The sequence below is a fragment of the Balaenoptera physalus genome (assembly GCF_965194825.1).
Source record: "Balaenoptera physalus genome assembly, chromosome: 17".
Lineage (NCBI taxonomy): Eukaryota > Metazoa > Chordata > Mammalia > Artiodactyla > Balaenopteridae > Balaenoptera > Balaenoptera physalus.
The window spans coordinates 14,177,981-14,193,712 of NC_138895.1; the positions used below are offsets into that span (position 1 = coordinate 14,177,981).

The 15,732-nt window shown below is 37.6% G+C and overlaps 1 protein-coding gene across 11 annotated transcripts in view; it reads left to right on the top strand.

Moving 5' to 3' along the window:
• PREX2 (phosphatidylinositol-3,4,5-trisphosphate dependent Rac exchange factor 2) overlaps positions 1-15,732 on the top strand; it is a 287,172-nt gene that overhangs the window by 242,786 nt on the left and 28,654 nt on the right. For all 11 annotated transcript variants that reach the window (XM_082433590.1, XM_082433586.1, XM_082433581.1 and 8 more), the window contains 2 exons: positions 6,463-6,529; positions 6,773-6,963. In XM_082433590.1, the coding sequence (XP_082289716.1) occupies positions 6,463-6,529; positions 6,773-6,963 (258 nt within the window). The remainder of the gene's footprint in view (positions 1-6,462; positions 6,530-6,772; positions 6,964-15,732) is intronic.

Below are 15,732 nucleotides of genomic sequence, written 5' to 3' on the forward strand. Positions count from 1 at the left end.
AATAAGATTTGCTGTATTGAGACAAAGAACCATGACTTCATTCTTACTAACCTCAGAAACATAATAAACCACAGTCAGTTTTGGCATTAATCCAGTTTTACCATTAACTCTCTTATAAATTTTGATTAAGGGGTATTGCAGGACTTTTGTAATTAAGGGAAGTGCATTAGAAATTTATTCCCTGTGGGAATTTATTTGTCAAATTCTGAAAAATACTGAAGTTCTATGAATGCTTGTAAACCTTAGGGATGGTAAAATACATGGCTGAACAACCATTTTTCTGAGGGGGGGTACCCAAAATTAGTTGAAGGCTCAAGTCCAGATTTTTATTTTAACAAATAATTGATTGAATTAAAATATTTCTTGGCTGTGTAAATTTCACAGGAGTCACAAAGAAGCCGTTTTTCATGGTTCTATTCTCTAGATGTCATCAGCCCATAGATATATTTTATAATAATTTGTTGCTTTCTATAATCATGGATTAACAAATATTAACTACTCACACAAGTCTGGATCAGCCAATATATTTAACTCTGAATTTCTTAGGCTTTTATCTTCTAAAAGCATTTTGAAGGGTGCAGTTATATCATTAGATGCTTTTTCTATTTTAGTTTTGCTCTATAGCAGCTTAGAAAAGACAAGATTCTTTCTGAATAAGGGTTTAACTTGATGTGAGCATTTATACATTTTAAATCTATAAAAATTTTTAATTTTAGTTTTCTGCTGGCTCGCTTCATCAAATATGGTTTTTTTTTCTTTAAAGATTTTGTCCCAAGGAAAATTTGAAGATTTCTTCCAAGTCAGTTTAAGTGACTATAGTAGAATTAGATCAACATGATCCTGCTTTTAACTGGCTGAATCAGTGACAACTTTATTTTTAAAGGAACATCTCTTTCAGAAAGTAGGAAGAGTGCTCAGTGTGGCCTGCTGTAGTGGTAGGTTTCTAGAGTGAAGTTTTCCTCAGGTGGTGCTGATGATATGGACTGCTTTTACAGAATATATTTCTTCCCAATCTATTCAAGGTATAGAAGAACTGCAGTTTTTATAACCAGTGCACCTGATTAAGCCATTTAACTGACACCCTCCTTTTCTTTAACCTAAAAACGTTCTTTTCTTTTTAGACTTGAACTCTGTGCACTGATCATGGAATTATGTAGATTCCAAATATCTGCTTTAATTTTCATTTTTTACATGTATCATAAAATATTCTAGATGACCTCAGGGGAAAGCAGGAGGTTTGGGCCTTATTTTACTCCTGGCTACGGATAAAAATGTTCCCAGAGTCCCCTCCTACTGTGCACACGTGAATAGTGATTATTATTGTCTATTGCATGAGTCCTATTTGCTTACCACAGTACTGAGCACTTCATATGCATTGATTCATCTTCAACATTATGCTACCTATATATTAGACAATTTTACTCTCCATTGTAAAAATGAGGGACTTAAGGCCACGTGAGGCTAAATAATTTGTCCATGGACTTGCATACTCTTTTTAACCACATTACTTTCTCTACCAAGCACACTTGAGGAAAGGCGTGAGGACATCTGATCGGTATTCTCTCTGTGGGTTCCAGCTGCGAAGCACCCTCTCTGTTCCAAGCATATAGCAATGCTAGACAAAATATGAAAACAGAAAATGCAAGAGTCGCAGCTGAGCTCATAATTTATCATCTCACTGGTCCACAAATGGAATGGAAATTCAAGTGCTGATTTGTAATCTGTGTTGAGGCCTCTGGCCTCCTGAGCTCTGCAGGTGGACACGGGGCCGGTACAACTTGTGCAGGGAAATGAGAAATTAAAGTCATCCTACACTAGGTGGAGATCCAGAGCGAGCCTCACTCTGAAACCAGGTTGTAGAGAAGGGCCCTTCTACTTCTGAGCAAGGATGCAAACTCCGGAGACTATCACTTGTGTAGACGTTAAGGTGGCAAGAGAAAGACAACACGGCTGTTAAACTAAGAACTGAACCAAATCACTCGCTGGTTCACTGACGTGACTGGTAATAATCCAGATGTCGGGACGATGTAATACTCAAATCACCAATATGAAACTGATTACAGATGGGTAATTCTGGGCACAAAATGAGCACAGAATCATTTGTAAGAAAAAGATGATGAGAGCTATTGGATGGAGCTGTTTCAAAGCACTAAATAAAACTAAACAAAACATCTTCCATACTCCAATAAAGACGTTAAAAAAAAAAAATCCTCTCACTTCACGTGAGCTTGCGGAACAAAACTCCAAAGCACATGAGGAAGCCTAAAGCTACAAAAGAACCAAGGAAAATGGCCATTGAAGTAAACTTGACCCAGAAGAAATTAAAATATTGAGACACCATGGCAAAGTATATTTTGGATGCTCAAAATATAAACAAAGGATTGCCATTCATGAAGAAGGTAGAAAATCCTGCAATAAAAATAGTCAATTATTTATTTACAAATATTTATTAAGATCAAACTATGTTCTACACACTGTTATAGGTGCTAGAGATGCAGCAATGAGCAGAAGTAAATCAAATCCATATCCACATAGAGAGTTTACATTCTTGTGGGGAGTTTTACCTTTTAGTTGCAAAAATGAAATAAGAATAGGCAGAAATCTTGGAAATGAAAAAGATAGTCATTGAAATAAAATTCCCAGTAGAGGGGCTTCCCTGGTGGCGCAGTGGTTGAGAATCTGTCTGCCGATGCAGGGGACACGGGTTCGAGCCCTGGTCTGGGAAGATCCCACATGCCGCGGAGCAACTGGGCCCGTGAGCCACAGCTACTGAGCCTGCGCGTCTGGAGCCTGTGCTCCGCAACAAGAGAGGCCACGATAGTGAGGGGCCCGTGCACCGCAATGAAGAGTGGCCCCCACTTGCCGCAACTGGAGAAGGCCCTTGCACAGAAACAGAGACCCAACACAAGCCAAAAATAAAATAAATAAATAATTAAAAAAAAAATTCCCAGTGGAAAGGATAAACTCTATATTGGCAAAGACAGGGTTTTTTCATTTGGAAGATATTATTTAGGAAATCACCAAAATTGCAGTAATGGGGAAATAAGATCTTAAAAGAAAGTGTACGTGTGTGTGTGTGTGTGTGTGTGTGTGTGTGTGTGTGTGTGTGTGTGAGAGAGAGAGAGAGAAAATGGATGAGATTATGGGGAAAGATGATACCTGAGATTATTTTAGAATTGAAGACAAGACTCCTTAAATTGAAAGTACAATCTAAGGACCTATCTGGATAAATAAAAATAAATCGTCACCTAAACACTTTGTGGTAAAACTTCAGAACATTGAGGATAAAAACAAAATCTTAACCTATCAGAGAAAAAATATGGACTAGCCCCCAAAGACAACTTAATTGAGAGCAGACACCAAGAGCAATATTGTGGGGAAAAATTCACTGTCAATCTAGATTCTAGAATTTTTTTTTTAAATTAATTAATTTATTTATTTATGGCTGTGTTGGGTCTTCGTTTCTGTGCAAGGGCTTTCTCTAGTTGCGGCGAGCAGGGGCCACTCTTCATCGCGGCTCGTGGGCCTCTCACTATCGGGGCCTCTCTTGTTGCGGAGCACAGGCTCCAGATGCACAGGCTCAGTAATTGTGGCTCACGGGCCCAGTTGCTCCGCGGCATGTGGGATCTTCCCAGACCAGGGCTCGAACCCGTGTCCCCTGCATCGGCAGACAGATTCTCAACCACTGTGCCACCAGGGAAGCCCTAGATTCTAGAATTTTATTCCAGAGTATACCACTGACAGACACGGATCAAAAATATTAATTGAATAATGAACTTGAAAAACTGAATATTCTTGAGGAAGCAAGTGTAGAAAGAAAGTGTGGATTAAAAAAAAAATAAAGAGGAATAGAAACTTCTAAATGTCATCAAATTTAACTCTTGCTATAAAAAGTAATAACAAATTTCTATGTTAAAAAAAAAAGGTGAGACTTGGGAATTCCCTGGCGGTCCAGTAGTTAGGACTCCGAGCTTTCCCTGCTGAGGGCGTGGGTTCAATCCCTAGTCAGGGAACTAAGATCCCACAAGCCATGAGGCACAGCCAAAAAAAAAACAAATGTGACTGCACAAAAGTAAGAAATATGAGAAGGCTATAAAAGAAGAAGAAATACAGATGGATGACAATATGTGCAAATTGAAAATGACAACACCAAAGGTTGAAATTCTAATGCCATCAACGTGAACAAGGATATGGAACAATGATCACACCTGTTCCTTGGTGCCTCCACTTGGACCAGCTGTGTGGGTGACCTTGTAAAGCATGGAAGTGACAAATGCCAGCTTCTGGGTGGTGTTAACCCTGGGAGGGGAGAGTCTGGAACAATGGGTGTGGACAAGTGTGATAACAAGGGATCACCTGTATCTGTAAGGTTTCATTCCTTTAAAAGGGGAAGCAAAAGCGCAAAATTCTAATTTGTTAAAGCATGGAGGTGCGTACGTGGGTTTTCATAGCATCAGCCTGAATACGTACCTGTATAATTGAAGTGAAAAGACACTCAGAACTTTCAGGAGAGCCTGAATTTTTATGCACAGCAGTAAAATTTATAAAATAACCTGTCTTCTGGTAATGAGGGCCTTTAGTTAAAACCCAACTCTATCAGGGCCTAGCAGGCCATACAGAGTCTACCCCCTCTGGCTTCTCTAAGTTGCTCATTTAGTCCAATAGCTTCAACCTCATTGCATGTTTCTGTACTTCACACAATTCAAGCTCATTTCCTCTCCTCTTAACAGCAATCCTCTCACATTGTTGTTATCTCCTTCTGAGACAGGGGAAAATCTAGAACATTGTAAGATGTATCAAATTCCTTTGATCTTCCTCTCAATCCAGTACTCTTAGTAGCTGCTGATGCAGCCATCTGAGTGGAACTGTATTTTGATGGCACGTGACGGATGTTCCACTTTGCAGGGCTTCCTGTCATGGTAACCCAGTTGTCCTGAGCCAGGCACTGCCTGGGTTTGCTCTAGTCCCCAGACTCCTGTCAGCATTATATGCTCAGGAGCGGTAGGTAGCTCTGGGATCCGGGCTGAGGGAATAATTCATCCCTGCTGTGGACTCTTCTTCGCCACATCTTCCTACCAAGCACAGTTGAGGAAAGGCATAGGGACATCTGATCAAGGTATCTCTCTGGATTCCAGGTTTGAGGCACCACCTCTGTTTCAAGATGCTACATGGAAATCTCCTAGGAGTTCAAAATGCTTTGGATGCTGAACTGTTGTAAAATTTCTGTTGTAGTTTGAATTTGTGTTTGAGAGACGAACAGACCTTCTCGATGAGAATGTGCATAATTTACATTTTGGAAGTTAGAAGAAGTTAAAGCTTTCCTAATTTAAAGTGTGAATTTTGATTAATCCATGCTACTTTAGCTTAAGAAGACAAAAAAACAAGCTGCACTACTGCTAGCTACTTCTAGTAATTGGAATAGCAGTGTGTGTGTGTGTGTGTGTGTGTGTGTGTCTAGTGGGACTCAGAATACCAGTGCTGGGCATGAAGTTCTCTCTCACTGATTTACTGATTATGTCCATTGCTACTCATGCATTGAATAATGATCCACCAATAGTCTGAGGTCCTAAAAGATGCTCTGAAACACCAGTCTAATGAGTTTTATTTCAATATCTAGTCTGACAATCATTCTAACATTATTTTGGTATATCAATGTTAAGTGTTGACAGCTTTAAAATAATTTCACTTCATTAAAAACATACTCGCTTAAATATAACTTAAATGTCCTGTCTTCATGGGTCATTCTCTTACAATTTCTGTTTAGTATTGAGCTAATAGCTAAACGAACTCAGCAATAATTCTTTGAAAATCACATTTAATTATTGCAGGCCACTAGGATTCCACCTAGTGTATTAAAATAGTGGTTGTCGTATTGCATCCTGGTGACCAAAAAGAGCCAGTGTATCTTCAAAGAGGGTTTTACTTCCAATCTGAACATAGCTTAGTGGCTGAAAGAATCCAACTAAGCAGTCTGTTTAAAATTTGTGTTTTGAGTATTATTTTCATAATCTGACATTTGCACAGTAAGTAAAAACTGGATGTTTTTCAGTAGTCATAAGAAAATATCTTTTTTCAACTTTTATAATAATATTAATGACTGTAAATATCAATGAGCACTTAATCTGTACTGTGTACCATCCTAAGCATTTTATTTGCGCTGACTTCATCGTCTTGGTCACCTTGTGAAGTAGAAACTAATGTGATCCCCAAATTGCAAAAGAGGAAATTGAGACACACACAAATTAAGTAATCTCTCTAAAGCCATGCAATAAGTAATGGAGCTGATGGTAGGTTTAATCATTTTTTTCTGAGTGGAAGACTTTTTTGCAGTCCCACTCATCCTAGTGCTCAACACTTTGTCTTTTCATTTGTCTTTAAAAGGAAGTCAGTGGAACTTGCATGTCTTCATGCTTTTTAATTTTACTAACAATAAATGATCATTTATTCTTTGTATTCTTACAGGGCATTCTACTTGGACAAGTCAAATTCACCACCAAACTCCACATCCAAAGCTGCTTATGTAGATAAGGTAAAAATAGAAGATTGCATTGGCTGATGCTTTGCCATTTACCTCCCTTATTTAATTTTGCTGGCGTTGTTCTTGAGCACTGTGTAATTCATAAACATCCGTGGTCTCTGATTCTGTTATCTCCATAATAAAATATTTTAGACTATTCACTGTAAGTTGTAACGACTGTGAATTATATCCCATCTAAAAGGATTTCTTTCTACTAAACATGTTGAACCTTACGGGCATCGTTTTTTTCTGCAGCTCATGAGGCCTCTCAACGTTTTGGATGAACTGTATCGACTGGTAGCCTCGTTTATCAGATCCAAGCGCACAGCTGCCTGTGCGAACACGGCTTGCAGCGCCTCCGGCGTCGGGCTGCTTTCGGTGTCCTCGGAGCTGTGCAGTAGGCTGGGGGCCTGCCACGTCATCATGTGCAACAGCGGCGTGCATCGGTACGTGACTTCCGCCTTGCCTGCACCTTTGCCTGCATCTTTGCTATACCTTATTACATTCGGAGGTTCTTGTTTATTACATTTAGCTCCATGATATTATAGCTGGAAACATTCACAGGGCTCAGATATATTTGGAATAAGACTTTAGAAATCAGATAATTCTTGCACAGTGATTTCTGGCTTTGGTTCTTCTATTTTCAGTGACTGTTTATTCATACAAATGAATGCAGTCCCACGTTTATATCACTGTGGCCTAGAATCTTATCACCCTTGTATTTATATTAAGATTTATATTTTAGGTACAAAATTTTGCATCTGTTTTATTCACTCTAGGAACTTAACTTGGTAGGGGCTGGTGACTAGCAAAACAAAACTTTTTCTTCAGTGGTTTGGATCCCTGTTACCCAGCTGTGGTGAGCTAGACGCTGCCTTGAAGTTACTGCTGTCTTCCTACTCCTGGAAAAATCGTAGTGCAGGAGCCCACACAATAATATGCTCTTCCTGAAAACGTCAGGAGAAGTCTCAGATAGGTCCCCTTCAGCTGGTCTGTCTTAAGCAGCAGTGCTGTGTCTGGGAAAGCTGTGGTAGGTGCATAAATTCCTACAGCTACATCAGATGCAAATGTGAGGGGAGAACCCCGAGTCAGGTCCTGCTTCAGAATCACTTGTTCCTGTTCTATCACCTCTCCATTTTCACAGTGAAATGAAACCATGTAGGTGGAAACAAGAGGGCAGCATTTAGTCCTCATTGCAGGCAGAGAATCTGCTGTCACCACTCACAGTCTCTTCTTAGTAAGAGGCCAGTTAGGTTTTGAGTGGATGGTGGTTATTGTTTATTCAAATTTACTTGCTAATTAACCCAGGCAAAAGACTGCAGTTGGTGCTATTGGCTGGGTAATGTCATAAATGGGTGATATTCATGTTAGAGACATAAAGCATGAACAACAAACAACAAAAATAATAGTAAATATTCATATGACAAAATAAGATAACAAAAACATAATAAAAAGTAACAAAAATAACAGGTTACCTAGACTACGAGGAAAAATAAATGATCTAGGAAAGTTACAGCTAAAAAATAACATTCAGAAGGAACACAGATCTTTGAGATGGTTAGAACTTGCCATGGAGAAGGTAGCGTTTGAACTGGGTTTTGATGGGTCAGGGTTTGAAAGAGGTAGAAAGAGGGAGAAAGTTCAAATCAACAGGTTCTCATCTGTGACATTCCATTTGACTTGATGTGCCTGAATTCTAGTTTACAAGTCCTACACAGCATGTCCTTGCTTATGAAGTGTGACAAGACTTTATTTCTCTAAAAGGAGAATTAAATTTTTGTGGGTGACACAATATACAGAGTTTTCTACTTTATTTTAATTGCTGTGTACTTTGTGCTCTATTGCAAGCTTACTAAGAGCTTCATTGAAATATCATCTGCAACTAAATGAGTAAAATGTTATTTCATCATTTTTTTTACTCATAGAGAAATGCTCTCTCCCTCTGATCAGTCATATTCATTCATTCTGTTCCCATTCATTCATTCATTCATTTATTATTCATTCACTCAGTTAATATGCGTTGAGCACTGTTTATGTGCCAGCACTGTTCTAGTTGCTGGGATAAAGCACTGAAAAAAAAAACCTCCCTTCTCTCATATAATGTAAATCATGTTGGGGCGAAACAGATGATCAAGTAAACAAATAAATGAATAATGTGGTAGGTGGAATAAATACAGAAAAGAACAGAAGTCAGAGAGGTAAAAAGGGACAAGATGGGATGAAGGGCGGGCAACTTCCATGGAGGAAATTTCATTAGAGACTTGTGTGAAATGAAGGAGTGAGTTATGCAGATATCTCAGAGAAAGAGCATTCCATCTAGGGAGCAGAGTACAAATGTGGGAGCCCGAGTGGGGGCTAGCATGATGTGCTTGAGAACCAGCACAGTGGCCACTGTGGCCTTGGCAAAGTGCCATCCCCTTGATTAATGTTCTTATCCTACTCTGGTGCAAGATCATAATTATCTGAGGACCGTGACAACCAAGGGACACTCCAGGCTTCAAACTACAAGCATACGCTCTTATCTCCACATGAATTCACTGGAAGTTAATGTAGTTAAATTTGCTATTTAATGGAATTCCCTGGCAGTCCAGTGGTTAGTACTCTATGCTTCCAGTGCAGGGAGCCCGGTTTCGATCCCTGGTCGGGGAACTAAGATCTCGAAAGCCACATGGTGAGACCAAAAAAAAAAAATTTTTATTTTAATTGCTATTTAATCCTAGAACCGTGCCCAAATTGTCCAAATTATTCTCTGAGGTGTCCCATGAACAGTTTTAGAATTTAACTACTGATAGGTAGGAGAAACAGATCAATGTTCCACAACCATTTTATAATTGCCGTATTCATTGATTGGTGTGTTGGAATCACAAATAACATTGAAATTTCAAAGTATTTTGACTTTTTCCATTTCTACAGTTCAAAATAAATATGGCTTTAGTTAGTTCATTTCAGAGACATTTACTGAGGTGTAGGCACAAATTCCCCATGACAGATGCCGAAATTAAGGTTAAAACTATTCGAAAATAGTACGGTTTTATTTTTCTATTATGCAGAATAAAATACGAGTTTAACATTATCTTTAGTCTTTCAGGGAAGGCTATGCTTAGATTTTTCATGGTGATAAAATGCGTGCTAATTTGTATTGGAATCAGAAATCTCACATAAGACCATTCCTAAAACAGTTCTTTAGTAATTATAATTCAGACAGCTAGAAAGGAACCCAAGTAGATCCACATTTACACTAAACATTGAACGTGGAGGTTTACCCTCAGGTTCTGGCAAAGGGGAGAAGTTCATAATATGAATCAGAATAAATACTACACAGACTATTTTACCATTCGCTTTTAAATTAAGATGAGAAATGGTTAACAATATGGTATCCACATTAGATAATCAGCTTCCTGCCTTTTCTGATTTTATTCACCAAAAAAGGTAATCTAACATTTTTTAAAGTATAGAGTTATATGGCCTATGTTTGACGTTAAAGAGAAGAATGTGATTTTTCAGAATGAAAAGGCAGATTTAATTAGCATTAACGTTTAGACGTTTTAATGCCAACCTGAATTAGATGGCAGGGTGGCATACAACAGTGAATGCAAGATTAGGAGGAATAGAATTCAGGATGAATTATTAAAATCTTTTCATAGTGTTTAGCCCAGCTTTGTTTATTAAATTCTCTTTCCTGGGGCAGTCCTTTAGCATGTTACAATTCTGCTGATGAACTTTTCTGCACACACTTTCCTCAGTCATTTAGTTACATTAAATATCTCCATTGCTATTGAATAGTGAAAGAAGATTGTCTTTTTTTAAGATCAGGATTTTTGCCTTTTAAACAGTATACGTGATATTAAAAGGTAGTTTAATAAATGGAAATTTTCCAAAATTTCCTATCCTGACCTGCCTTCTTTCATTTTCATTTTGAATCATCTCTTGCACCTTCTATCAAACAACATACATCTGATCATAGTTTTATTAGTATAGTTTAATAATCTACTTTACGCTCCTAGTATCTATTTACCTATCTACCTACCTATCATCTATCTAAAACGTCCACACAGACTTTCCCGTGATCACTTTTATTTGCTACATAATATTCTAGCCACTTGATACACCACAGTTTACTAAACTATTAATTTAGTGGTTTATCTTCTTTCTCTACTGCCCTTAATGCAGAGAGACATCTTTATGTAGCTGTTCAAATTTCCATTTTATTTTCCACTAAGCTAAAAGTAAATAAAAATATCCTCCAGATACAATTAGTGTGTCAAAGAGCTTAAACCTCTTTGGTTAATATATTATTATTTAAGTTCCCAAAAGGATTGTCCTTGTAAAAACCCAACAGAAGGTTAGATAGTTGTTTGCCATCTTTACCTTGTCTTCAGAGGCTGTTAGAACCCATTTATCTATTGTGCTTCTCTACCAGGTGTACAATGATATTGTATTTCAGCAGTGCTTTAATTTATATGTCTTTGATTATCAAATACAAACATTTGAATATCTTTTGAATTTTCTTTCCTACAAAGAGTCATGCTTTATATTGTCCATATATCTGCTTTATAGGCAAAATTCTTTTTTGCCCGTTTGAACGTTTGTAAAGTATTGAATCAGCGCTGTGGCTTTTAACGTTCTCTTTCGTTCCGTGCAGTTATTTGCTGCAGATCCGCAAGCATGCTACCCGGGTTCTAAATTTCCCTTTTATTTCCTCCTGCAGCATCCTTCCATTCACTGTGGTATTTCATTTTGTTTTGCTCCTTTATTCCCATCCCTGCCTAATAGCCAACTGTTTTCCTTTAACTGTTATGAATTAGCACACTGCAAATGTTGTAAACCCTAAGCATGAGTCTTATCGCATCCAAAAACAGAGATGCCATATTCCTCGCACTACATTTGCTTCTGCTTCCTTCACCAGTGGAAACAGTAGGTGGAAATTTCCAGAGGCTACCTGAAAGGTTATGTCAAGGAAATTTCTAGTGAGGGCAAGGAATCTGGAATCCCAGTGTTTCCCTTTAAGGACCTGTTCCAGGGACTTTTTGTACACGTACTCTTTGTATCTGTTAATAATGGACTTTCAGCCGTGTCGGAGTCCTGGGATGGTCCTGCAGGAAGGCGGGGTGATTTGAACACAGGCCTCATGTCTGACTCACCTGTGATGTCTTAGTACCAAAACCTTGGAGATCTGTACACATAAATTCCCATTTATCTTTATGTTCTGTTGTGAGGATGAATCTCTTCCAGGAAACAAGGCCCTGCATTAGCTAACGTACTTGGTGTTCAGTCACCAGTGAGGGGTGTGAACAGCGGCGTCAGGAGGGGCTCCCTGCGCCAGGGGTTCACCGGCGCCTGTAACTGCAGCATCATAATCACGTTGTTTTGAACCCCACACAGGTGTGAGGAGGAAACAGTCTGGGGCAAGGTCAGCCTGTTCTCATTATTGAAAAGCATAATGATGATGAACATCAAGCTGGCTGCCATCTATGTATTCCCGCGTTAGACTGCTTTTCCTTTTATACATTGTGGAAACTCATTTTAACATATATGAAATTTGGGGAACTAATAAACTATATATATATATATATATATATATGTATGTATGTGAAGTTTCTAACTTAAAAGGGTATATTTCCAAAATGCATTTCTTAGTTGGTTATTTAGAAATTGAGACATTTTTTCACATTGGACAGAATTGCGGAGCGTGGTCGAATTCTCAGAATCATCCCTCTTCCAGCAGAAACTTACAAAACCTATCATGTGACCATAGTATAGGACCCAACGTATGATTATAAGCGTTTGTTAGAAAAGTGAAATCCAGGAGTTAAAATATAAAAACTAAAGCTAAAGGGAAATATGTATTACCAATTTGGTTAACGAAACAGTTTTCATTTCAAATGGAGATAAATAGTGTAGTGATTATTGGTTCATATAAGCAATTTTAAAAAAAAACATTTTTTTAGGCAACTATCAATGAACAATTTTAAAAACCACTTTTGTTTGACATTTAAAGACTCTTTCTTAGCAATATTTTATTCTGTCGTCATCATGGCATCAAAGGACAAATTGACAAATAGGCCCAGATTAAGGAAATGGAGAATCTTATAAAAGTAGAGCACTCAAGGTAACCTGGCTTAGGTAATCAGAGTCCTAACAGGGCAGATGATGAAGCTGCATCTTTCTCCACTGTGCAGCCAAAAACACATTAAGTAAGAGGAGTGGATTTACTCTGGGGATTTCCATATGTAGGTTAGACTCCAGGTATGGGAGGGCAAAAATAAATTACTGCAATAAGCAAATGTAGGTTTGAAATGTATCCATTTATTTTTCTGTCCAAAAATGACTTGGAAGATTAGCAGCAAGTTAGTGGAAATCTTGAATTTTAAATCTCCAGAAAGATGGCTAAATAGAACAAAAGAAACTGCGAACTCATGATGCCAGGATACTGTACATTCGCAATAAGAAGTCCTAAAATTATGCTCGTATAGTCAGGAATCTGAAACACATTAGTCTAAAACACTTCCTTTATATAATGGAATGACAGAGGTGACGTTTAAAATTGTTATTAGATATGGCTGCAGTTTTGATTATTTTTCTTTAGCAGTTATAATTTGATTATGATCAATGCAACCATTCTCATTTCTTTGCTATCTAATAAAATCATTAATGAATGAAAACCAAAAAAACCTCAAAAATGAAAATACAAAATTGTGTACTAATCTTTAGAAGAGAAAAAAATAAGATGCTGTAATAATGGGGCTCTGGGAGAAAGACAGAATATATCCTACTCATGCTATAAGTATAAATCTTAATGACTCTGCCAAACTCATAGAAGCAGAGAATAGAATTGTGGTTACCAGGGGCTGGGAGTAGGGGAAAACGGGGAGACAGTTGGTCAAAGGGTACAAGGTTTCAGTTATGCAAGGTGAATAATTCCGGAGATGTGACATAACAACAATGCAACTATACTTAATAATACTGTATTATATACTTGACATTTGCTAGGAGGGTAGATCTTAAGTGTTTTCACCACCAAAAAAGAAAAGAAAAAGACAATGGTAACTATGTGAGGTGATGGATATGTTAATTAGCTTGATTGTGATGAATATTTCACAATGTATATGTATATCACATCAACAGGTTGTATACTTTAAATTTATACCATATTTAATTGTCAATTATACCTCAGTAAAGCTGGGGGGGAAGAAAGAAAAGTAAACCTAGATTTTCAAATTATACTGAGTTGTAAAGTAGGCAAATAAAACTCCACGATTTATGCTAATTTAAACAAACAGATAAATAAGTTTATTCTCTTAAAATTATGGGAAGAAATCAAATATTTCAAATATGTTATAAGTTTTATTCTTTTACCTTGTTTCATTATCTTTTATAAAAGTTCTTTACTCTGAAGAGGTAGATGGCCAGATTTACATATATATTTGTTTTCTTGCTTAGATTTTTCTTTGCAATTGATATGAATCTTGATAAATTAGTGATGAAATTATTCTATTTTAAAATGTTTGTTGTTTTCATAGCTTACTATGAAAGAAGAATAAAACAGTAATAATGAGAGTCACTTCTTATTGCAATGGTTTCTAGCTCTGCCAGCCAGTAATCATGGGCCAGACATGCTTTAATTTAAGTACATATAAAGCCAGAGCTTACACATTATTACCTCCTATCATTAAGATTGGAAAATTCTAGGCACATTAAACATATCTTGATAAAATAATCTAAATACATAATTTGGAGTGATATTTCATCTGTTTTTGCGAAACTCAATTTTACTATTATATTAGTAAAATTTAAGTATTTACATTTTTAAAATGTAGCTATTTAAAAGTGATAAATGTATTGACAGAATCGACTTTCAAAAGTGTTAAATAGGGCATGATTCTTCAAATTTTCTTTTAAAGAAACTGAAGTGATTGTTTTTCCTAAACCTGCAAAATTATATTTAAAGCACAGTAAAATTCCAGTCATTCTCTAGGATCTCTTCCTGAGGGCTTCAATGCTAGTGGGTTTATAAGTGCTCTAATAAATGACATAAGCCAAATTTTCTGTCCTCCAGAGGGAGGGAAGAAATATGGGTATCTCACCAATATAAATGGTTCATTTGCCAGCACTTTCCGAACTGCCTCTTTTTCTCTATGACCTGGAGCAGGAGAGCAGGTGGTGTGGAGGAAGTTGAAGGGAGGAAGCAGCAATTTCTGCCTCTAAGATGTTAATTTTAAATTGGCAATAGGTCATCTAACACCCTCGGGAGGAATACTGAGGAGTGAGATTTAAATCCTGTTAAGCAGGAAGGATGGAATGTAACACCTGTTATAGGTTTTAAAGCATGAATAGTGTTTCCCAGGTGACGGAAATGGAGAAGGACGTTCCATGTAAAGAAATAGTATGAAAATACAATATCGAGGTGTGAAATAGCATACGACGGGGCTGGAGGTCACAATAAAGAGCTGGCTATTTCTGGGCGGTGAAATGAGAAGGAAGCAGTGTTGGGAGAAGAAAGGAGCAAGAAAGACAGGAATTGGAGCATGGACGGCCCTGCCTGCTGGGTTAAGGGTTTGGGACTCCCTCCTAGAGCCCCTAGGAAGCCAATGAAAGGTTTTCAGCAAAAGAATAACATGATTAGATGTTTTGAAAAATATTTTAAAAATAAAGATCAGTACCATGGTCTATGATGGGACAAGGATGGAGGCAGGGAGACAGCTAGGATTTTACAGGAGTACAGTGACATGATGAGATCCAAAACTAAGGTATTGGCACAGAGGTTAGAAGGGAAAAGACAGATGGGAAAGGTATGAAAAGGCAGTAAACAGAACTAGATGAGCTGGTGAGGAGTAGAGAACAGGGGAGAGGGAGAGTTTCTGATGATTCCAGCTGGGAAAGATTGGGGGAGGGAGGATGCCACGGGGGGAAATATACATCTGTCTTTGAGGGGACTGGGGAGAGGGATGTTGAATTAATCTGTTACATGTTCAGTTTTAGATGCTCACAATGTACCTATATGGGGATGTACTTTGATGGATTCATAGTCAGCAAGGACTAGAAGTATATATGAGTACAAATGGGTATAATAACAATAAATAATAACATATATATGTAATCTCAAGGGGTAATGGAAAAACACTGCTAAGAATTTTCTGGGAACAAACCAGGTGTTAGGAGCAGGGAAGAGGTATTCCAGGAAAAGGCACAGAAGCGTAAGCAAAGAATAATTGGCT